Raw genomic sequence first — 26,225 nt, 5'->3', positions numbered from 1 at the left:
CTTTGTCAAATGCCTGGCATTAGAAAACAACAACAACATATTCTTCTTTTGCAAAATATGTAATACTGCAGTTGTGTACAAATTCTCGTGCCTCCCAGTACAGCGTGAAAATCTCTGCAAGTTCTCTTTTCTGCAGAAAACAGTGGACCAAGTGTTCCTTGTTCACTAGACTACTAGAGTATCTTCATTGCACAAAGAACAACACATTCAGTCCACACCTTTGAGTAACGGTTAGTGCGTCTAGCCGCGAAACCAGGTGGCCCGGGTTCGATTCCAGGTCTGGGCAAGTTACCTAGTTGGAGTTTTTTCTGGAGTTTTCCCTCAACCCAATATGAGCAAATGCTGGGTAATTTTCGGTGTTGGACCCTGGACTCATTTCACTGGCATTATCACCTTCATCTCATTCAGATGCTAAATAACCTAAGATGTTGATAAAGCGTCGTAAAATAACCTACTAAAATAAAAAACAACACATTTAATCAGTTTCCCTTCTTTTATTAGATGTTCATCCAACCAGTCACGGGCCTGTCTGCAGAAGTGCTACTGCTGTTTTTTCAGTAGGTGTTGAACACTCTCACGTATTTTTCTACATAATTATGTGGACTCACAACAATGTAATATGTCTTCCCTGTGCACAGCAACATACTTCTGTTGTAAAGGTGGTTCATGTCTGAGAACTGGTCTTATGAATGACCTGTATGTTTTGTTCATTACCACGATATGGGCCCCTCCATTTGCATCCTGCAGATCTTTTGAAGGTCTTCGACTTTTTATTTTATTTTGTTTTACCTTCATATCCAAGTTCTCAAAATGATGATTTAAAGAGAGTTTCTCACCAAAGATTACTCCCAGATATGTAGTATTACTTCTACTATTTATGTCTTTTGATCTATTAAAACGTGAGGTCTTTCAATTCTGTGTTCACCTGCTTATTATTTTCTGTCCAATTAGCTAGTGCTTGTAGGGCAGAATTTATTTTTAATTCATTCTGATTTTTACTTCTATTTTATTGTCAATTGTAGGATAAATAACTATAGTATATATCAAGACAAACAGTACTGTCATTATTGTTCGGCTACTCTGAACATTTGTCTAGAAACCAATATTTATTTATATGCCAAAATATTTAGACATATTGCACATTCAGTGCTTGACTTAGTGCTGCAACTATGGTCTTCACAACGGAGGAAAAAGTCTTTATTGTTGAGTATTATATTCGTTCATACAGACTTGGATGTGTAAATGGTCCAAGTTTGAAACACGTTTCAGATGGCTTTTGTGAAATGTTTCATAAGCAGTACAGGAAGTGTTCTCAACAGCCATAGGGTCTTAAAAATAAACTCTACTTCAGAAACACTTGAGAATTTCCCGTGGAACACATTTTCCTTATCCATTACATTCACCTGACCTCATACCATCTGATGTCTATATATGGGATATATTAAACGAAACAATCTTTATGGGGAATCCATCAATATTTTACGGTAAAAGATAGTGGCTTTCTTACCAAGTGCAGCAATCTATATATTTGCAAAAATGTTTGAGAATCTATGTGATCATTATGAATGTTGTACAGAAAATGGAAAACGTTTTGAAAGTGTGTTTCATTAAAAAAAGCATATTAACAAAAATAACGGAACTGTAACTAACACATATTAATCAAAACTAATAGTTTATCTAACATTTCAAAAGTCTCTCTCAATTAATATCACTCAATAAAAGAATTGTATTCCAATGGATATCATCCCATTGTGGAATCCTGGTAAACGAGAATGTGGATGCTTTAGCAAAGAAGGGCAGCACTGCTACTTACAGACCTGTTACTAAATCTACATATTACTCTGTGAAAAGATTTATTAAATCTACATACTTAGACTTTAACAAACAAAATTTCATAACACAATCTCAAGGGAAAAAATGGAACTCTCTGCATCAAAATTCACAGTTAATTCCCGATTTACCACGAAAATCGTCTGTAGCTGCATTTAGATTGGCAACAGGCCATGACTGTTTGGCCAAACACTTGCATAGAATTGGAATATATCAGTCCCCTAACTGCCCATTGTGCAACTCAAACCAAGAAATGGATTCGGAACACCTCAAAATCTGTGCTTCAGTGGCTGGCCATGATAATAGCTTTGAAAAATATTGGAGTGCAAGAGGTCAAATGACTTTATTGTCAAACACCTGGCATTAGAAAACAACAACAACATTTTAAAAGTAATATTGAACAAGTGTTTAATAAACTGAAACACATGTAAATGCAATAGGATGAGTTGAAACTAGTTTAAAATCAACATTATGTCAGAAAACACAGACTGGAATCTTGAAGTAGAGTTACTCAACTAATGTTTTATAATAAATTATTAAATTACAGGCTTTATGAGAAAAATGCAGAGGGGAAGCCAATATTATATACAGTCTGCTATACAAGAGTGGATAAATAAATAAATGAACAAATGAATGAATGTAAATACAGTAGAATCCCTCTTAACCAGTACCAAAGGGACCAGGCTAGTTCCAGATACGAGATTTTGTCGGATAATCGAATAAATATCAGTATATACAAAAAAAAATTTCATATTTTTTGGTGCCAAATATTGAAAATGCAGCCATGTGAAGCTTATTCCTCTATCACTTGTTCATAACTAAATAAACATAAAGACTGTGTAGATTTTCCTTATTAAAACACATCACACAATACAAATAATACACTAATTCTAGGTTCGAATATTCACTGAATATGAAAGTTTATGCGAACTTCCTAATGTGGCAACACTGACGGCCCAAACATAACTAAATAAACATAAAAACTGTGTGAATTTTCTTTTTTAAAACACATCACACAACACAAATAATACACAAATTTTAGGTTTGAATATTCACTGAAAATGGAAGTTCGTGCAAACTTCCTCGTTCAGACATGGTTTCTTGTAAATAGTTCCCTCAATATATGGTTATTTCATCACTATAGAATTTTGTTATTCTAGGTTTAATTTGTAATTCAGTAAATCCAAAAATATTCTTTGTTCTTAACTTCCATGATAAATTGTCTAGCTTTCATTAATTAAGTAATCTTGTCGTACTTTAATTTTTATTGTAATTGTAATTGTAAATTTAATATTAATTGTAATTTTATTCTTCATATTATAGTTGTAATCCCCTGGTAGAGGGGCAGAGAAGGCCTGATGGCCTTATCTCTACCAGGTTAAATAAGTAAATAAATACTAAATACTAATGTGGCAAAAGTGATGGCCCAGACTGTGGTAATCTGGCAGTTTTAAACTTTTTTTTTGCCCAGCCAAAAGTGTCATTGTTTTGGTACTGCCGATTATTTGGGTGCAGGTGAAGAGGGATTTTACTGTAAATAAACACACTAATTCCAGAGAACCTTACCTGATGAGTAATAACAATATGATTTCTTCATTTTCATTCTGAGGTATGAAAAGATTGAAGCCTGTGTATTTGCGTGGTTTCCATGGGCTATCTGCTACAGAATTTTGTGAAATCTGTGTTAACTTTTTATTTGAAGCTGAAACAATCACCAAAACTTTAATATACTAATACAATGTATACAATTACTTATATTTCTGAACTTTTACCAGTATAATTCAAAATAAAGCGAAAAATTGAATAAGTATAATTTCCTTATAATTACAATAGAGCATAAATTGCAAATGGAGATTTCATTCAAAATGACAATCAATGATGATGATGACGATGACGACGACAACAACTTTAAAAATACTGAACAGAAATATCCAAAAATAGAACATAACTGACTAAGACAATAACCTATGTACTAATATAATTTTGATAGAAAGTACAAAAATTAAAATATATATTTATTGTAAAATTATAACACAAAAAAATGAGGGGAGAAAAAAATACAATTGTATAATTTCATAATGTGATGGCAGTGTCTGTACTTATACATACATTAAAATAATGGGCCTTGGAGTTGAATATAATCTGCAGACACAAAATTATTAAAAAGTTTTATTACAAGGTACAGTGGAACTTCAATGCATTGTTCCCACTATCATCATTTTCCCACTTTTTTCATCCACTTTTTTTTTTTGGTCCCAGAAATAGTATCATATAAATAACGCTATTCATTCCTCGAACTGTCATTTTATAACATCAATCGTTGAGAAATCATAGTCACATCGCAATATTTTCCCACATGCATGGTTTTCTTTTACTTTGAAAGGGCAAACGTTTTGCTCCTCATTATTATCTTTGAAGCAAGAAGATGCAGAAGACTGCGATCCTGAGACTGTGTCAAACTTCGCGCAAACTCTCCACGTGTGTTTGGTATAGTCTGTTAATATGGAAATTAGTTACGTGTGTGATATGTGACACATTAGATTCTGAAAAGAAATGCAATTTTATAGTAACATATTGATTAGTCCGATTTTTACACACAAGAACAATGTGGAGGTATATAATTACTATTATTATGGAATATATTACACGATCGTCTTACCTAATGAGGTTTGTCGTCTTAATGCTGCAACTTGTTTAGAGTCGGGTATACTACAACACAGACGCCGATCTCCACAGTGACAAGTATTTCTGTTCATTGATTAAAGTTCTCGTTAACACTAACATAACATAACATAATAGACACACTAATAAAAAAGGCAAAACAAAAACAGAACAAACCAACACAAACACCACGCGAGAATAAATACATAACATTAACATATCACAATACCAATACTCACAAAATTGCAACTTCATTCAGAAAACTAAAATACAAGATAGCATACAAAACAAATAATACAACACAGAAATATCTAAATAATCACATTAAACATTCAAATAAATATAATTCAACTGGAGTTTACAAATTAAAATGCAATAGTTGCCCACATTTTTACATAGGACAGACAGGAAGATCCTTTCACACAAGATATAATGAACATATTAAAGCTATAACCAAACCCTACATCACATCAAATTATGCAGACCACATTATCAACAATAATCATGATTACAATAATATAGAAACAGGTATGGAAATTTTACACATCACACCAAAAAGTTCACAGTTAAACATTCAAGAACAGTACGAAATATATAAGAATACAATAGCATACCCACATATACTTAACACACAATTGCAGTTCGATACGCACACATTATTCGACGACATAATGCATCATAACACACAAACAGCCAGCCCCCACCATAGGAACAACGCACCCCCACTCAGTGGCGGCTCATTATAAAATATTATGTGTGTTCACAATTTTGTGTTCCAAAATCGAAGAGAATTTGAAATCGTACGTTTTTAGCCTAATATGAAATGTCATAATTCCAATGTTTCACTGTCGAAAAAACCGTATATAAATTCAAAACAACATATAATAATAATAATAATAATAATAATAATAATAATAATAATGAAACCTAATCTTTTTATTTCCAATTTTTCCTGAAAAGCCAGTTTACCCAGTTCTTTACTCTTCAAAATTACTTGAACGGAGTTCATTGTTTACGTCTGTTAAAAATTAATACATAAAACAATTTACAAAAGTGTGTGTTCAGTAATATACAGTATTTTGATTCACAACACACTGATACACTAGAGCCTATACCAGTACTGTAACCCTATTTGCATAGATTGATTACTATAAATACATGCCAGTAAATATTATTCTTAAATAATATACACCACCATACAGATATTTAAATTCATACCACCATCACATTCAGCCAGCACGTCTTTGAAAGCCAAACTATGCTATATGTCGACATTGAAGTATAGTAATTCACAAACTGCACTCTCGTAGCAGTACTGTAAACACATCCACATAAAGTAAACGTTCCGACAGTGAGATGCTGACACCTGCAGGCTAAAATATAGACTTATTAAATTTTTTCGAGATATAGCACGTAAACGATAGGCATCGATGCACCGATATCTGTAGGATAGATTCACTGTTCACTTAATGCTTTGCGCTCTTGACGAGTCATAAGCGGCCAGCGAAAGACAATTTTCTCCCGCGCATGCGTGAAATTTCTGTAACCTTCTTGAAAAGAGCACAGCTTGTACGTGAACGGATGTTGCCAAGTTTACATAAGAAGTTTATGCAAGATGCTGGAAGTTTAAAATACTCGATCCTGATATTATACATCCCCACTACGGCAATACGGTATTAAATAATAAAACTAGTCGTGCATTAATGGAAACAAGGTGTTCACGTGCTCTTGTGCTCTTATTGACGCACCGCCACTGCCCTCACTCCTACCATCGACAAATGCACATCGCAGAGTCAAGATCACCAGTGGTTCAAGAGACACTGAGGATGACGTGACATAAGGTCGAAACGGGCCGTCTGTTGAAGGTATATACCTTTTTTAACAATTTTAACACTTTTTAACGTAAGACTAAGTAAATTTTATAATTCTGTTCAGTACATGTTTATATACTTAGACAAGTACAAGGGAAGTATCTTTGTGGGGTTACTAAAGAGCTAGACAAGTTACAGCATTATTTTCGTACATAATTCTCTAGATTCGGCACCCACTATTATTCGAATTATTCTTTTTTATAGTAGAAATAATTCCTCTATTTGTGGAATTTCTTCAGAATATTGGTGAATGTAGAGTATCCAATGCCCACTGAACGAATATTTCACTTTTATCACTGCCAATGTTGCGCTATAATCGTATATGCAAGGTTGGCTATAACAAAAACCTAAACTAACCAAACCTAACCTGTCAAAGAAGCAACAGGTTATACTACATATGTATAAAATTGTCCTATGTCTCTATAGTGGGTGGGACATAAGTAACATTGACCGAATATTATTCGGTAGTATAAAGTATGTAAAGTATATTGTTTTTTAAGGTATTGATATTTACTATCTCTTGCACAGATCTAATAGCGAAACATGTTGAATTTAGTGTAGGAGTAATTTATTAAATATGATTTTTCCAATTTAACACATTATCGATTTGTAAGCCAAGAAATTTGTTTGTTGTTGTTGTTTCTATTAGAGACCTATTGTTAATCACTGCACTTGAAATTTGCAAGGTTAAATTTGGACAGGATGAGAGGTGGGAGATGATTAGAGATGCTGTAAAAGAAGTTGCAGACACTGTACTAGTAAAAACCAATAAATCGAGGTATGAGGATTGGTTTGATGATGAATGAGAACAGGCTACAGCTGTGAAAAACAGAGCATATCTCAAAATTCAACAACGATCTGATACAAGAAATGCAGTGGAAGATTATCGGAAAGCCAGACAAGAAGAGAAAAGAATCCACAAAAGAAAGAAATGGAAATATAACGAAGATAAATTGCGGGAGCTTGAAGATATTAGGAAAGTAAATGATTGTAGAATATTTTACAAAAAATTACATAATGAATGTAAGGCTTTTAAACCGGGACAACACTTTGTAAAGATAAAGCTGGTGTGATTATAAATGGAGATGAGTGATGATCCTTCGGAGATGGCAGGAATATTTTAATCAGCTATTAAATGGCAAGCATAAGCATATGTATAATGATAATTCAATACAGGAAAATGCTGAAATAACTGAGCCGGAGTCTACAATAGAAAAAACAGTGGTAGCAATTGAGAAACTCAAGAATAAGGCCACAGCTGTTGATTTAATACAAGCAGAAATGTTAAAAAATGCTGGACCTAAATTTATTGCTACTCTACATAAACTCTTCATTAAAATCTGGACAAGAGAAATAATTCCAGAAGAATGCAATTTTAGTATTATATGCCCAATTCATAAAAAAGGCAATATAATAACCTGCTCAAACTATAGAGGGATCAGCTTATTATATACCACTTACAAAGTTTTTTCAAATATATTACTTGGCAGGTTGAATGAATATGTTGAGGGATTTATTGGGGATTATCAATGTAGATTCCGTAAAGCAAGATCCACAGTAGAACACTCGAAAAATGTAAAGAATTTGGCATAGAGACACATTATTTATTTATAGATTTCAAAGCTGCATATGACAGCGACAACTGAATTGCTCACAGCAATGAAAAAAATTAAAATCCCCAATAAGCTTATCAATCTGATCGGAGTCACTTTTACAAACACTCAGTGTCTTATAAAAATGCAGTCAATGCTTTCTGAACCCTTGCTGGTAAAAAATGGACTCTGACAAGGAGATGCCCTGGCATGTTTAATGTTTAATATAGCCCTTGATAAGATAATAGAAGATGCAAATATCAATATAAGAGGCACTATATTTTATAAATCAGTGCAGATATTTGCATTTGCCAGTGATATTGATATTGTGGACGAACAGAAAGAGCTATGAAGAAAACCTATATCAATCTGGAAAGAGCAGCTAGTAAAATGCATCTACAAATAAATCAAGACAAAACAAAATATATGCCAATTACATCAAAAGACTATAAGCAATATCCATCTTATATAGAAATTGGATCATATAAATTTGAGACTGTACACAGCTTTAGTTACCTGGAATTTGAAATAATTTTCAAAAATGACACCAGCATTGAAGTTAAACAAAGGATCCTCTCTGCAAATAAACGTTTCTATGGATTCAGAAAACAATTGAAATCACAACTCCAATAGATTCTATGAGATTCCTCACCACTGCCTGCTGGATCGCATCTTATCGCTGCGTATCTGCCTGCTCATTCCTCTTGCTTAGCATTTTTTTTTTTTTCCACATTCAGCAATTTATTGATAAAGTTCCAAAACAAATATGTTTTCTGCCTTTTCGTATTTTAGTGTAAATTCAAATAATGATGCACAAATATTGTTCATGTCCAGCTGTCAAAACAATTGGGCACAGAGACATTAGTGTAGGTTTAATGAAGTCAGAGGTTGTGGAAAAGTGCATGTTATTCACTTAAAAAGGATTTTGGTGTTCTGTGTTTCTTGTAGAAATTTGCATTGTATTGACCAAGACGCTTGACGAATGGATTTTCACTTGAATTTGCACTGTTATAAAACTTCTTAGCTTATTCACGCAATGAGTCTTTCAGAAATGTCATGTCCAAATCAAAGTGTATTTGTGCATTTGTTGTCTACCAGTCTGAATTATGTATTATTCGGAGCACTTTATTTTGAACAATTTGAAGAGGTTGAAACACTGTTTTTGGAATATAACACCAAGCTGGGGCAACGTAAGTTAGGATTGGTAAAATCAGCATTTTGTAGAGCATAACTTTTCTTCTTAGACTGAGAACAGGAGATTTGAACAGGGGGTAAAGATGAGATATTCTAAGAGAGCTCTTAGTTGTTACAGATTTTATGTGCTTGTGCCATAACAACTTGTTATCAAGAGTAATACCAAGATATTTTACATGGTCACTGTATTGAATTTCTTTGCTTAGCACTGAGTTTCACGTGGACCATTATTGTCCAGTTTCGACACTAGAGCACAGCAAGTAACTGCCGTTGGTTTGGCTGTACTAAATGTGTAGAATTAATTATAATGTTTTATTTGACATCTTAGAAGTAATTACAGTGCTTGTAAGTGATTGTTTATTAATGATATGATTTTCTTCTTTAAAATACATTGAAAGAAAGGAACATTCGATTTGAAATACATTTAATTTTGTGAGATATAAAACTTGGTCTCCTGAAATAACAATATTAATTATAATATATTTACAATGGTGTCTTGTTGTGTCCCTTTCTGCAAAGTGCACAGAGGAAAATTGAAATTCAGAAGATTATCATTTCATGAATTTCCATCTAATAGTGAGCTGCGGGAAAAGTGGTTAAATATTATATCAAGAGAAGGTGACAAAAGAGGAAGTAAGTGGATTCCTTCTGATCGTTCATGTGTGTGCAGTTTACACTTCAAACAAGAAGATTTTAAAGAAGATACGAAATATAGGAAACTGAAAAATTTGTCGATACCAAGCATATTTCCTGGATATCCTTCATACAAGAAACCTTCTAACAAGAGGAAGAGAAAAGCCAGAAACTCAAGTTCATCATCCTCTGAGAGAACAAAGTCTCAAGACTGACTACACAATGTCAGGAGGACATTGAAGCCGAATATCGTGAGAAAGACATAGAAGCTGGAATTATAAAAGACAAGGCAGATGTAAACGTAGATTCCAGACATGTTGCTGTTCAAGTAAATACTCTAAGATTAAGTGAACTGAAATATCATAAAAAATTAAATTAAAATCTTCGAGCGAAAGTGTACAGACTTGAAAACAAAATTGTGGAAATAGAGAAGGAACTTCAAGAGGCGAAGGAAGAACTTAATAACTATACTGAGAGAAAGTCAGTAGAGAACATAAAGAAATCAGCACATGATGGCGACAAAATGGCTGTATATATACTGGATCAAATTAGAAATTAAAAAAAAAATGGTCCAAGCCAACTATTCGATACTATTTATGTTAGCGAATATCGTCTCCTAGAGGCTACGACTTTGGAAGAAATTTGAAATTAATACAAGCACTGTCGCGCAGCACATTAGATAGGTATATGGGCTCAACGGAATGTGGCGTTGGTGTTTCCCCTTTAATTATACAGAGACTTAAGTTAGAAGCCACAAAATTGAATGAAATTGAGAAAGTAGTTTCTCTTATATGCGATGAGATGGCAATAAAAGAACACTTGCTTTATAATAAAAAAGAGGAAAAATTTTTTGGCTTAGTCGAAGCTGAAGGAGTTTATAATAAAGAAATAGGAATAAATCCCGTCTTAGCCAACAAACTTCTGTATTTGGTTATTCATGGATTATCCACCAAGTACGCAATACCGGCAGCATATTTCATGGTACGAAATTTGCAAGGAAATGATCTGCTCTTATTAGTTCAGCAAGTGTTGAAAGCTGTAGAAGACTGTGGATTTCATGTGCTTCGGCTTGTAACTGATAACCATAGAACTAATACTGCTATGTTTAAGGGTTTAGGCAGTGGAGTTCTACAGCCTTGCGTAGTACACCCACGTAACTTGCAACATAATTTATATTTAAGTTTTGATTACTGTCACATCATCAAAAACATCCGTTCACAATTTCTAGACCTTGATATGGCAGACAGAGAAGGAACGATCAGTTCAAAATTCATCAAGGAAATATACAGGATACAAAAGGACTTAGCTGTGAAACCCATTCAATTTCTAATGAGGAAGCATGTCGAACCCAGTTCCTTTGAGAAAATGAACGTTCTTTATGCTGTACAGACATTTTCACCGGAAGTTACAAGCACTTTGGACTATATGAAGCAGAATCAATTGCATTTGACATCTCAGGTAAATTTTTCAGAAGCAGGACCAACAATACGTTTCATGAAAAATGTGTACAAATTTTTCACTGTACACGACATAAGCGATAAAACACAACATCTACGACGAAGCAATCCAGATAGTATGATGTTCTATTCTGCACCTTACAACCGTCTCTGGTGGTTGAAAGATGATTTTTGTGACTATATTAATGAGCTACAAACTGAATCAAAAACCCTTAATTTGAAAGGGTTGACAAAAGAAACTCATGGTGCCCTAATTTTGACAGCTGAATCGACAGCTTCTTGCATCGTTCATCTTCTACAGAATAGCTTTTTCTATGTATTGACACGGGCTTTTTCTGGCGATCCAGTGGAAGCAATGTTCAGTGCTAGAAGAATGGGTGGAGGATGGAATGACATAACAGACTCAAGGACAGCTCAAAATGCAATAAAAAGAATTAAAAAATCTGGCCTTTTGATTTCGGCACCAGATGCTAATATCGCTCATGAGGAGAGATCAGAGATGACTGGAAAGGGATTGTCTCATGAAGAAAATAGCTGTTATTGTTATTGTTATTCTTCCCCAGCATATCTCTGTTTTACTCGAAAGCATTTCCGAGCCTTGTATGCCTGTCTTCATCAATCTGGAAACAGCATCCCAAGCATTAGTCTGCGGATATCTTGTGGAAAAAACATCATGCAGTTCCTGCGTAAACAATGTATCGATCCCGCCAACAGCAGTGCCTTTGATGGGACTTATACATAAATTAGATAAAGGAGGTCTTCGATACCCAAAACCAGATTTTGTGAGCTTAATTATAACCTTGCAGAAGTTCGTTGAAGGTGCATTACCTTACTGCATGAAGTCTGCACACTTACTTCAGACAATAACAAATTATGTTCTTCCATCTCTGGAACAGTGTGATATCCTAAAGTGTTCTAATGAGGAGAGCCATCAGGCGCTTGTAGCACGTATTGTACTGCAGAAGTTTGTGAAACCACTCCTCAGTAACATCGGAAAGAGACACACCAACAAAGTGTTTCGATTCTCTAGTCAAGTTAAACCGTTGTCCAGGAAGGTTCTCAAATTATAAACTTACACAACATAACATAAGTTCACTTACATAAATTTTCCTATTAAGATCTTAATAAAGGTAATTTCTTGTCATTTTAAGTGTAACATATCTGTCCTCTATTATATTACAGCAACATGAAGTGGAAAGGATCAGAATACAATATATCGTAAAGCACATTGAATTATAAATTAATATTTCCAAAAGTACGGGGTAAATGATCTGTTTGCAGTATTTTACTCGGCATTTCTTTTCGGGGAGGGGGGAGAATTTTTTAATGAGCGCAAAATTTATCACACTTCAAATGGGCCTTTTTATATATGGGGAAGTTACTTTCTGGCAATACTGAACTTAATAAAACAGTAGACCAAGTGTTCGTATAACAATTTCATGGATTGAAAGAAACTGCAGGAAGATACCACCATACTGTCGTTAATTCAAACCGTGATTTCCAATAATCTCTTAGCTCAGTTAAAGGAAGCATATATTTTTTCGTAAATATGTTTAAACTTGTTGAAATATTTTATATAAGTTTCAGATATTATTTTTATTACGTTAATTGATTTTAATAATAATTTTAGTAATGCCTAAAGCAAGTATAGGCCTACTTGTTTGGATGTAGTATCGCTTAGAAAAAAATAAGTTTTAAGTTCAGTATTAATAATATTACATATTAAGCATTGCGGAAGGATTCGGACACCCTGGGCCATTGTTTCCCTAAGCCCTTGTCTCTTCTGGTACTTAAGACTTCGTAATAATAGTTATTTTAGGGTACTTTGCATATACTGATAATGTTATTAGTGGTGGGCACTACCTGCCACCTAGCGGCAAAATAACTTTTTTCAAGACTTGCACATAAGCGTTGATTGAGCAGGCAGTGTAAACATCCACAGGATGTGATCCAGCAGGCAGTGTACTAAATTATTAACTTACAAAACACTTATAAGACCAGTGGTGACATATGCCTCTGAAACCTGGACTTTTACTAGGTCTGATGAAGGAAGACTGGGTAAATTTGAAGAAGAATCTTTAGATGCATTTTTGGGGCTGTGGAAAAGGAGGTCAATGGAGAAGGAGGTACAATTTTGAATTGTATCAGTTTTACAAAAGGCCAGATATAGTTAAATTCATTAAACTCTGTGTGTATGTGTGTATTTAATGCCTACCCGCTTCAATTGCATGATTTGGGTTCCACATACTGCGGGTAGATGGCAGGACTGTGACTTATTTTCAAGTTGCACACCATTTCGGCAGGCCATGTTATGCATGATGTGTACCTGTGAAGAGTTATGTCGTATACTAGGGTGAGTATACATGTAAGTGTAGTGTAGAGAATGATGATAGTAACGAAGGGAGAAGGGGACTTATTTTCAAGTTGCACACCACTTCAGCAGGCCATGTTATGCATGATGTGTATCTGTGAAGAGTTATGTCGTATACTAGGGTTAGTATACATGTAAGTGTAGTGTAGAGAATGATGATAGTGACGAAGGGAGAAGGGGAAACCTGGTGCCGGCACTTAGCCTATTCCTGTCGAATAGCATCAAGAGGGTCGCCTGGGTTAACATCCCCATCCGATGGACGAATCACTATCAACAGTGACATAATATGTCTTCTCTTCATATGCAATGTGGAGAGATTTGGGACTTAACCCTAGCATATTGGTGCACAATTTAGTGATTGGAAGTTGTGCATCACCATCTCTCCTAGTCCTGAGGTAGAAATTTTACATGAAAATTTCTGACCACGCCAGGAATTGAACCCGGGCCGGCTAGCCTGGAGCAAACGTGCTACCACAGAGCTAACTCGGCAGACAGTTCATTAAACTTAATAGACTCATGCTGGGTTGCAAGAAAACAGACCGATAAATAATTTATTCCTCCATTAGTTAGTGGACCTTTAAAGTTACTGGATTGTTGGGTTGCAGAAGAGGAATTTAACGGGCCACTAGTTATTGGATCATTAACCAAGCATCTTTAGATTCTACAAGTGATGCAATAGGACATGAATGAATAAAAAGTGAACATCAGCCGCTAGACTGATGTGAGGCATTGCTTTTATTGTTGTCAAAATTTGCAATAAATGTAGATTAATACGAACCAGAAAGAAATCAGGAGCAGAAGTTTCAGTGAGAAAGATAAATATGTCTATTTGTTATTAGAAATAGAGCACAAGTGCATTAATTTTATAGAAAATGAAAGACAGTCTACAGAGCACATAACCTTGCCGTCAGACGATGAACTAGAGTCTGTAATAAAGAAATAAATAATAATTTCGCTATTCGAAGAATTAATGAATAAATAAATAAGTAAATAAATAAACAAGTAATCAAATTATCGTATATCGATGGCTAAGAAGAGATACTTCTTTCTACAAAAATGGTAATTTATTTTAACTACATTATTATTATTATTATTATTATTATTATTATTATTATTATTAACAGTTATATTACCGGTTGCTCTTATGGGTGTGAAACTTGGACTCTCACTTTGAGAGAGGAACATAGGTTAAGGGTGTTTGAGAATAAGGTGCTTAGGAAAATATTTGGGGCTAAGAGGGATGAAGTTACAAGAGAATGGAGAAAGTTAAATAACACAGAACTGCACGCATTGTATTCTTCACCTGACATAATTAGGAACATTAAATCCAGACGTTTGAGATGGGCAGGGCATGTAGCACGTATGGGCGAATCCAGAAATGCATATAGAGTGTTAGTTGGGAGGCCGGAGGGAAAAAGACCTTTGGGAAGACCGAGACGTAGATGGGAGGATAATATTAAAATGGATTTGAGGGAGGTGGGATATGATGATAGAGAATGGATTAATCTTGCTCAGGATAGGGACCAATGGCGGGCTTATGTGAGGGCGGCAATGAACCTCCGGGTTTCTTAAAAGCCAGTAAGTAACAGTAAGTAAGTATTATTACAGTGAAACCTGTTCAAGACGGAAGTGACATGGTCCTAATTTTTTTTCCGTTGTGGACAGGTTTCCGTGTTATTCAGGTGTGAAGTTAAAATGGAATATTTTATCATTTGTATAAATGAAAAACAAAATGGCATGCCGCAAATTGTAGGAATTACAAAATATTCCGTTTAACACTACTGACATTAAATCAGCTTCCTGTCACTTATTTAATTGGTGAATGATCTTGATGAAAATCTCATTTCCTGTATAAATTGTATCGTAACTCACTCATTAAACACTGTAAAGTTTATTAATTACACTAAATTTAGTATCTAACACTATAATACTGTACTGTATATCACAGCACATTATTTAATTGGACTAGGAGCCTACAAGCCTTGAATTCTGGATTATCTAATTTTTTTCCCAGTTCAAGGGTTTTCTTTGCAGAATAGGTCCAGACATTTGCATGATCTTCGAAAGGGCAAGAACAATCGACTCCCACAATTGTTCATTTATTTCTATGTAACCAGTTGTTTTCTCTTTCCTTATATGTCACCATCATTGACCGCAAGCCACTCATTCATGATACGGCCTTTATTTTTTAAAGTGTTGAGTTACACCTGAGTTTTCCATTCATAAATTTCAATATTATTTTCCATACTCTTCGTTTCTCATTTTCCTCGATAACTTTTATTTAATCAATTAATGATAGTGCAACATTTTTACGCAACTTTTTTTTTATCACAAAATCACTAATACACTTGCGTTCTACCCAGCTACGAGAGTATACAGGAGTGAAGCATTGAACATCTTTGAAGGGACTCGTCTGCCTAGTCAATAGGGTAATAAAATTTATGACCATCAAGCCAACACACCTTCAAAAATTTTACAAAGAAAACTTGTTTTCATTTTAGTGACCTACTAGTATTTCGTACATTCCTTGAAAGCACATACTGTTTCAAAATATAATTTACATTAAAGTAGTGTGTCCAAAATATTATTTCCGTTTTGAACAGTAGCAGACAGTGTCCGTTTCCGCATTGGACAGTTTCCGTTTTATTCAGGAAAAATTACACATAATACATATGAATTTCGCCGGGACCAATAAATTGTTCCGAAATAGAGAGGATTCCGGATTATTCAGGTTCCGATTTGAACAGGTTTCACTGTATTATTATTATTATTTAGATTAACTACATTAATATTGTGTTCACAAAATTGACAGTGTACTAATATTTTGTTCTCGAATAGTGGATCTTGCAAAACAGAAACATATCGATCGTCCAGTTCAAAAGTGCGACAACTCAAAAATTGCCATTTTTTAGTTATTTATACTACTGAAAGCTCCATTCGGAGCTCTTTCCGATTCAATATTGAGATAAGTCATATTAACAACCACAAAGAAAAAAAACGAAATAAACTACTTTAGAAGTAATTATAATTATCGACTTTATTAATTCATTATTAGTACATTTCGAAATCTATTAATAATGAACTGGAAGATTGTGATAAATTCGTCCTGAATATTGACTCATTTCTAATTGTCGTGGTTAGGAACCAGAAATCTGTCCCTTTCTAGGTGATTTATTTGAAACTTTCAACTGAAGATATCTCAAAACTTGTTTTTTTTATCTTAAAAGTATTTATTTCAGTCACTGACTTCACAGCATATGTTTAAGGTGCTACACCTTTACATTACATATTTAAAAGACGTATGAATGTTTTCGTTGGTCTACGCCAACATCATCAGATAAGAAGTACATTTCAGCAATATCAGTGCTCTCTACATAATATCTACAAATACAAAACATATTTAGTGGCATGCAAAATGAGACATATTAAAAACCAACATTGCTGTGATACACATTGACATTCTATATGACTGATGACTGCCTTGATTGTCACTTACTTAAAATACACGTATAGATTACAAAAAATATTGATTTACATATATATATATATATATAAATGCAAGTCTTCACATATGAGATAATTAGTAAATTTTTACAGAAATGGTTACAACAGACTCTTAATATGAACAACGTATATACAGTAAAAAATACAAAACATATAGTTGATGAACTGAAAAATATCTCAATTGATAAAGATACAAAACTAATGTCATTAGACACAGAAAACTTATATACGAACATTCCTGTTCAAGAAACAATAGAAGTAATTAAAACAAAGCTTATTGAAAATAAAATTCACGATTCAATAATCAAACAAATAGTTCAGTTAATAACACTATGTACGTCACAAAATTATTTCACTTTTAATCAAAAAATATATAAACAGAACAGTGGTTTAGCAATGGGCAGTCCGTTATCGGGCATATTAACAGAAATCTTTTTACAACACATAGAAGAAAAACACATTCAAAACTTACTAAATAAACACGGTATAATATATTACCGCACATATGTAGACGATACTATCATAATACACAACAACAAATCGAGCAGTGATTCCATTGCATACGATTTCAATCAAATTCACAATAATCTAAAATTTACAGCTGAATTGGAAACAAACAAATCCATACCATTTTTGGATATAAAAATAATAAAAAAAAAAATAACCTATCCTTCGACATCTATAGGAAACCAACACATACTAATCATACTATACCAGCAACTTCAGAGCATCCTCCTGCCCATAAATTAAGTATGTTTCACTATTTAATTAATAGAGCATTGCAGATTCCCTTATCCCGTATAAAATACAGAAAAGAAATACGGAACATTCTTGACATCACGCATGAAAACGGTTATAATAGAACATTAATCAAATTAGAAAACTAATATCTAAGAAAGAAAATGAACAGAAAATGAAAAGTTCGTCCACTTTATCTAGATCTACTAAAGAGAGCAACAAAACGTGGTCGACTTTGACTTATAATAAAATAATTTCCAACAAATTAGCACATTTTTCCAAAAAGAAAACATAAAAATAGCATACAAAACTAACAATAAAATCAACAATAACATTAATAACGATTTTCACCATATTGATAAACTTAATAAGAAAGGAGTATATATGTTAAATTGTAAAACCTGTAACGCCAAATACATCGGGCAAACAAAACGGAACTTCAAAGTAAGATATAAAGAACACATCTCTGATTTTAAACATAACAGAACAAAGTCAAAATATGCATCCCATCTCATTCAAAACGGACACGAACTTGGCTCAGTAAATGACACTTTAACAATAATTAAAACATATAAAGATAATACTCATATAAATACAGCGGAAGAATATTATATTTCGAAATATTATAAAAGAAATAAAACTTTAATTAATGAGAATTTACCTAACTTACAGAACACACTATACAACATATGACGTGATGTATTCATGCGCGCACTGTCCACATCTTCCTCAGACCATGATACACGTAGTCGTCACACAGTCCTCACACAACCACCACATAATCAACATCTAAGAAGGCACGTCTACACTGAGTAAGTCTATATAGATATTTTTATGCTGTTTTGGATAATATAACCAAAAAGCTTGATTTATACATTCACTTAACTATATTATAATTTCAAATTGCTACTAGTACATAATAACCACACACAAATATTTATTTTCGTAACTATTTCATTACCCAAAATAACTGCACCGAATTTTGACCTTCATTTAAATTCATATGATGCCAGTCAAATATTTGCTTCATCAATATCATTAGTAGTGATTTATTTATTCAATATTTGATCTTTTTCAGTTAATTCTGATACTTGACTTACGCCATACCACACGTTCATTACAATTACAGTATTGGATATCGACAACACATCGCCATGTAAGTTTCTTCCATTTAACATATCATACAAATTAAATGTTAAATCCGTTAAAATTGGGTCATCACCTTATTGAATTCAATTACTTCCAGATTGGAGGAACAGCATTATCGACAAAATCAAATATACATCATTAATCAACATCAAACAACCCAACGTATAATACATTGGCATTTATAATAAAACCATATAAACTTGAAAAATATTCAAATAATTACGTGACACAAACCATGATACATACGTTTCTGAATGGTGGAAATATATATATTATTGTGAAACAGAAATAGGAATATAATAAATGTAATTACTATAATTTTGCAACTCTTCACATTCATAATACTTTTTATCTTAGTTTTATATTTTATTATTTTTATCACTTTTAAATCATGTCATTTTATTATCTCATTTGTGAAGGCTTGCATTTATATATATATATATATATATATATATATCAATTTTTTTTTGTAATCTATACGTGTATTTTAAGTAAGTGACAATCAAGGCAGTCATATAGAATGTCAATGTGTATCACAGCAATGTTGGTTTTTAATATGTCTCATTTTGCATGCCACTAAATATGTTTTGTATTTGTAGATATTATGTAGAGAGCACTGATATTGCTGAAATGTACTTCGTATCTGATGATGTTGGCATAGACCAACGAAAACGTTCATACGTCTTTTAAATATGTAATGTAAAGGTGTAGCACCTTAAACATATGCTGTGAAGTCAGTGACTGAAATAAATACTTTTAAGATACAATATAGACTTCTCTGAAAATTAAAAATGAATTGTTTTTTTGAGTTGTCGCACTTTTGAACCAGACGATCGATATATAAGAAGTTTGCCTATTTTGAGAAAATAATTTCGAAGATTTTTTTCTTCATTTACCTGCACACGTACAGATACGAGGTACCACTTTTTAGCCATCGATATACAATATTATCATAATATCGTGTATACAGGCCTATTATACAAAACATCGCATACCTGAATCTCATACAGGTAACATTACGATGAATCAAAATATATAAACTACTCGCCAATACACAAAATGTACGTAAGATGGCTGTCTAACAGAGGAGTTTTTTTTTTTTTTATCCAATGCCACCAGGTTGTCTTTCGACATTTCTGGTCTTCTCTCCTGGCCGTGGCTTAGTTGTAACCCACTTTTGAGGTTGGGGCGCCTGGAAGGCAGAGTTACATTACTCCGATGATGTGATAGGATGATTATGATAATGTAGTGCCAGGAGAGGTCTTAAATCTAAACTTAACCTAAATTCCAGACCATGGACGAACACAGGAATAATCCCATATTATTATAGGAGAGAAATCAGATCTCTAAGTTAGTGAATCCTTTAACGGATCAATAACACTAAAGATGTTTCTTGCAATACATCTTTCGAACTTATTGGTCCGTTAGTGGCTAACGATGGAATAAATGCGTTCTTGCAACCCACCATCAAATAGGCAGGACATATAATACGAATGAATAATGACAGAATTACAAGAAGAACTTTTAAAACAAAACCAGAGGGCAAGAGAGGAGTTGGAAGGCCTAAAGTAAGATGGGAAGACAGTATCTGCCAAGACAAACTACTTGGAGAAAGGAACAGGGAGGGCAAGGCTCTTAATACGAAGGAATGGGAGAAGCTTCTGTGAAAGGCCAAGATCCACACTAGGCTGTCGAGCCACTGACGACGATCGTTTTTATTCCCTGTTCCCTAAAAAACAATGGATCGAGGTTTCACTGTACCTCCAAGTTTACTCTCTGAAACCAAGTAAAGCAAACAGGACATCAAAGCCAAGTTAGGAGATGATAATAACAATGACAATAACAATAATTATGACGAAAGGGTGATGAACGCGACAATGATTGTGGTCATTGTAATGACAGCAACACTGGCAGTGACGTCGCCAGGATCAGAGCAAGGGGGGGTGCGGATGAGGTGCGAGATTTAAAAATGGGGTGCGAGCTGTAAAAATGTGGTACACAAAAAACCCAAAATGTTCTTTCATGCACTTGCGCGCATACTATACATCTGTTGTTTTTTTTATTATTATTATTATTATTATTATTATTATTATCATTATTATTATTATTATTATTATTATTATTATTATTGCTCATTACATCCTTTATGATACACTATGGGACGTAGTTTTTTTACATCCAAGAAATTGTTTGTTTGTTTTTGTTCTTCAAAATAATTTATGCCTAGTATTTTGTTAATAAATTGCCCTTTGGGGTGCTCTGATTTTTATGGGGTGCTTGCGCACCCTTTCGCACCCCCCTAGCGACGTCCCTGAACACTGGTTGTGGCAGTGGCACCAGAAGTGGTGATGGTAGCATTGGTGATATTGCAGGTGGTGTCAGCAGGCAGTGGTAGTGGTGTAAGCGGCACTGTATGCACCATTACATAATATCGTTAATCTTTAAACAGATTACCTGTGGTTTCACTGGCTTTCTCTGGACAAGCATATACTGTTCCACTGACACCTCTTAGCAACACTTCTGCTAATTGTCTTGTAAGTGTCAGACGTAAGCTTTGTGTTGCACTGCTTTCCACTGCACTTAACATCGTCCTGAAGAGGAGAATAAATTATAAATGACTATTCATCAGCATACATTTACACTATCTCATCTCTAAACCATGGAATTTTGGTAGGTAAAACGGTGCTGGAGCAGGTTCACAACAACACACTGCAGACAAAACCAAAGACGGAAAGAAGCTCTACAGCTTTTATAGGGGATGCAAGAGTACGAGATTAGAATATACCTGCTAGAGCTGAGACGAGATGTTATGGCACCAACCTGCGTGAAGTTTTAAATTGCCGGCCAGCAGGGTAGAGGAGTGGGGGTTGTTTGTGTTACGGTTCTCAAGCTCAGAGCGGCAGGCATATCCGTTTCATCTCTATCTAAAAACATGCGTCTTACCTTAGTATCAGCACTTTCCTACTCAAGAGTCCGAAGGTACCTAATGAAATTATGCCCGCAATTCCATCTTTATATTTTTATTCTCCATCCTAATCAGACGACTGATCTGTGCTGGAATCAGATATCCCTAAGTTTATGGAAATGTTCTCCAAAATACTGTCCATCACGTGCTCACTTTCAATGTAATTGTTCCCTACTTTCTTCACATAATCATACACTGATATCCATTCTTGGAAGAAGCGATTGCAGAGTCGGCCTCTGCTTATGCGTAGCGTAGAAATTATAGATGAGACTTCTTAGGGCTTCCTCATCAAAACTGTCTACAGCTGCATCAATCTTCTCTTTCGGCTGTGATTTTTCCGGACTGGAGAAAGAATCTGCTGTTCCTGCCTCAATATTTTTCCCTTCGTTCCTGATTCTTGCCAAGGTTCGTTTTGAAATACCAGTGGCAGCCAGTACTCTTGCACACACGCTTTTCAATGGAATTGGTATTCCATTTACAACCTCTTCTGACATGAATTTCCATACATTGTAAGCTATTTTATGTCCTTGACTATGAACTACTCTATGATTTCACACCTTAGACAATGCCATAATGAGGGCGCTCAGAAGGACAATGTTTTCAGTATTAGCAATAGCGGTAGTAGCAGAACAATCTGAACACTCGGAATGCTAGTAACCAACTAACCCAACACCCCTCCAGTTGACTGTGAGGGCGAGTCCAAGCAAACGAACTAAAATGCGTCCCTCGCGCTGGTGCCATAACTTCTCGTCCGGGCTCTACCAACTTAAGAATATAACTTTCTTCATTTTTCTCCCCCACTCCTTATTGGCACTGACTCTCAAGTATCATCCTGCCTTGAGTCCCAGTAAAACTGTAGAAGGTTGACAACTGTTCTCTGTACTAGTTTGATGGTTGGACATTGTAAAGAATGGCACATTTCATTCTGATGTCAGGCTTACTGAAGACAGTGCAGTGTAATGAATGTGCAGGTACTTGTTAGGACATGCAGTACAGGAAGAGAAAAAAATACATCATATGACAGGCTAGTATGCTATAGGAATGGAATTGTGTGCTATAATCACTTTTCAAACATTGATACTTCACTTTACAAGTACTGTCATTATTAGAGCTGAGACATTGGAGCATTTCCAGCGTTCAGTGCAACTCCGACTTACTTCTTTATCAACACGAAATACAAGACTGTCTGTATGACAAGGCAGCAGGTGCTTTTCATTCAAACAACATTTACTGTACGGGACATACTGTGTTTATTGCCAAAATGTCGAAGGTGAAAACAAACCTTGGAGTAATCTGAACTAGTATATTTCCAAACATGGTGAGAATGTTTTCTCTATTATTAAAGGCAAACTCTATTTCAGATTTTGTAATTAGTTCTATTACACGGTGGGGGTCTTGGTTGGAAGCTTGCGAGTACCATTTTTAATTGATTATTTTATGACACTTTCTCAACTGCTATGGTTATCTAGTCTCTGAGTCAAGTGAAGATGATAACGCCAGAAAAACGAATCCAGGGTCCAGCACCGAAATTTACTCAGCATTTGCTTTTAATGGGTTCAGAGAAAAACCTCAGAAAAAACTCAGTCAGGTAACTTGTCCCAACCAGAATTTGAACCTAGACCCACTCATTTCACAGTGAGCCATGCTAATCATTACTCCACAGTGGTAGACAACAAATACTATTGTGAGCACTTGTCCAGCATAAATAAAGTGATCCTGTTATTTGACACCAGTACACATCTTCCAAAGATCCCTACACTACATTGTATCGCATGCATCAGACGAATCGCATGGATTGGAAAAAGACTATCTTTGCTGTAATTGTTATGTAACTGCGTTCACTACATCGTATCGGACGCATCGCCTCTCGGCAAATCCGTCCACGTTTCTCGGACGGGCAACTTTTCCAATGCGTGCGATCATGGCCTTCTTTAATAAATCAATTTTTATTGGTTAACTGTTACCATTATGTTGTACCATTTTCAGTGCCGCGCCAAAATGGCAGATGGAAAACTTATTTCGCGTGTAGAAAATTGCGAAGAATTATATAATTTGAGGCATTCCCATTACAGTAATCAAGTAGTTTCTTGCAAATATATTACCTACTTACTTACTTACTGGCTTTTAAGGAACCCGGAGGTTCATTGCCGCCCTCACATAAGCCCGCCATTGGTCCCTATCCTGAGCAAGATTAATCCAGTCTCTATCATCATATCCCACCTCCCTCAAATCCATTTTAATATTATCTTCCCATCTACGTCTCGGCCTCCCCAAAGGTCTTTTCCCCTCTGGCCTCCCAACTGACACTCTATATGCATTTCTGGATTCGCCCATACGTGCTACATGCCCTGCCCATCTCAAACGTCTGGATTTAATGTTCCTAATTATGTCAGGTGAAGGATATAATGCGTGCAGCTCTGTGTTGTGTAACTTTCTCCATTCTCCTGTAACTTCATCCCTTTTAGCCCCAAATATTTTCCTAAGAACCTTATTCTCAAAAACCCTCAATCTCTGTTCCTCTCTCAAAGTGAGAGTCCAAGTTTCACAGCCATACAGAACAACTGGTAATATAACTGTTTTATAAATTCTAACTTTCAGATTTTTTGACAGCAGACTGGATGACAAAAGCTTCTCAACTGAATAATAACAGGCATTTCCCATATTTATGCTGCGTTTAATTTCCTCCCAAGTGTCATTTATATTTGTTACTGTTGCTCCAAGATATATGAATTTTTCCACCTCTTCGAAGGATAAATCTCCAAGCTGGAGGACCACCCCTTATCGGCTGTCCACGACTGCTTCTTCAATATATTCGCAGCTACCCTCCATATCTGGAGGCCGTCTCCTCTATCCGCAACCTGAGGACGCGCCATGCCGTGGTGATAGGGACCCACAATACAGTACATGGTTGCAAATATATTATGTAACCAATATTTCTTTCGTTTCTTCCTCTTCAATTAAGACGCATGAAGCAATCACAAATTCTTATTCGCTAACAGACGTAATTAATACACCTAACCTCTCAACTCCTCTGCTTTCAGTAATGTCAATATCGTACGATGTCATGTTTTAAACAGCTGATAGGGGAATCCGATGAGGCGATGAGGTGAAGCCGTTACAGTGAACACACTGCTCTTAAAATATCCATTGTGTGCGATTCGTACGGGGAGTGCGATACAATGAAGTGAACGCTTACCTTTAAGAGAAATTGAACTACATTGAATCGAATTTTAAAATTATTCCCGCTTCAAACAAATTCTTGGAAAAGTCTGGAGTAGAACTAGTAGACCAAATTGCAATAATAAATCATATTTCATGCAAACTTAACAGTCAAGATGCGATAGTTGTCTGAGAAAGTGAAAAATAACTTGCAGAAAAACAGAGAAATCACAACTCTCCATAAAATTCCTTAAGTTATTTCAAGTGAGAACTGGAATGCAGCCAACATCGACATACAAACAAATGACATAAAATACTTCATATTTCATACTTAATTTCAGTAGATGTGGAACACAGTTTCTCTGCATGCAAGAACATAATATTATTCAATACTCGTCATTCATTTAGTTTCGAAAATTTTAAAATGTGGGATTTTAACAATTGCAACAACACGAAGGAATAAGAATGCTATAAATAACCCATTGAGGCAATTATTGTGTGTATATGTGTAAGTTATAGGTTAAGTAGTTAGCATCCTCCCTTTCCAGTTACATCGTATTCCAACGTCTTGTACTGCTGTCAAACAGATGCCATGCAGGCCTTGTACAATGAAGTCTGAACTGCACCGAACCATGTATCAAACACTGATACTTCAATTTACATTATTATTAATTTCCTGATGCCTCTAATGGCAGATACATTTATATAGGTCTCGTCATTGTTCTCATGTATCTAGGAGTAAACTGCACACACTAAAGTTCTCTCTATGGAGAAAGAGTGAGGAGATGAAAAATAAAGGAAAGAGACAAATATAATTCGCAATTGTTCATTATTGAAACGTAACTGCTTCAACATCACTCTGTTAGCGAATAGTATACATATGTTGTACAAGGATTCAAGTGAATGGTATAATGTACTGGAAACAAAGAGCACAACAGCAGTCACCCCCTGACTAACAGCTCCAGTAGTGATGTAGCTCAGCTGCACAGATATAAATTACTTACTTTGCCATCTCAAACATTGTCCAGATCTAAGCTCTATCAAGGATGATTGATGATTGATGATGATGAAGAATTGATGATGATGATGATGATGATGATG

The 26,225-nt window shown here is 34.8% G+C and overlaps 1 protein-coding gene across 2 annotated transcripts in view; it reads right to left on the bottom strand.

Moving 5' to 3' along the window:
* The window catches only part of LOC138703602 (tetratricopeptide repeat protein 7B-like), a 68,890-nt gene that overhangs the window by 35,109 nt on the left and 7,556 nt on the right, over positions 1-26,225 (bottom strand). For both annotated transcript variants that reach the window (XM_069831630.1, XM_069831631.1), the window contains exons 6-7: positions 21,455-21,591; positions 3,397-3,532 (exon numbers count right to left, since the gene is read on the bottom strand). In XM_069831630.1, the coding sequence (XP_069687731.1) occupies positions 3,397-3,532; positions 21,455-21,591 (273 nt within the window). The remainder of the gene's footprint in view (positions 1-3,396; positions 3,533-21,454; positions 21,592-26,225) is intronic.

The sequence above is a fragment of the Periplaneta americana genome, chromosome 7 (assembly GCF_040183065.1).
Source record: "Periplaneta americana isolate PAMFEO1 chromosome 7, P.americana_PAMFEO1_priV1, whole genome shotgun sequence".
Lineage (NCBI taxonomy): Eukaryota > Metazoa > Arthropoda > Insecta > Blattodea > Blattidae > Periplaneta > Periplaneta americana.
The sequence above is the reverse complement of the archived record's forward strand: the minus strand, read 5'-3'. Positions and strand labels throughout refer to the sequence as shown.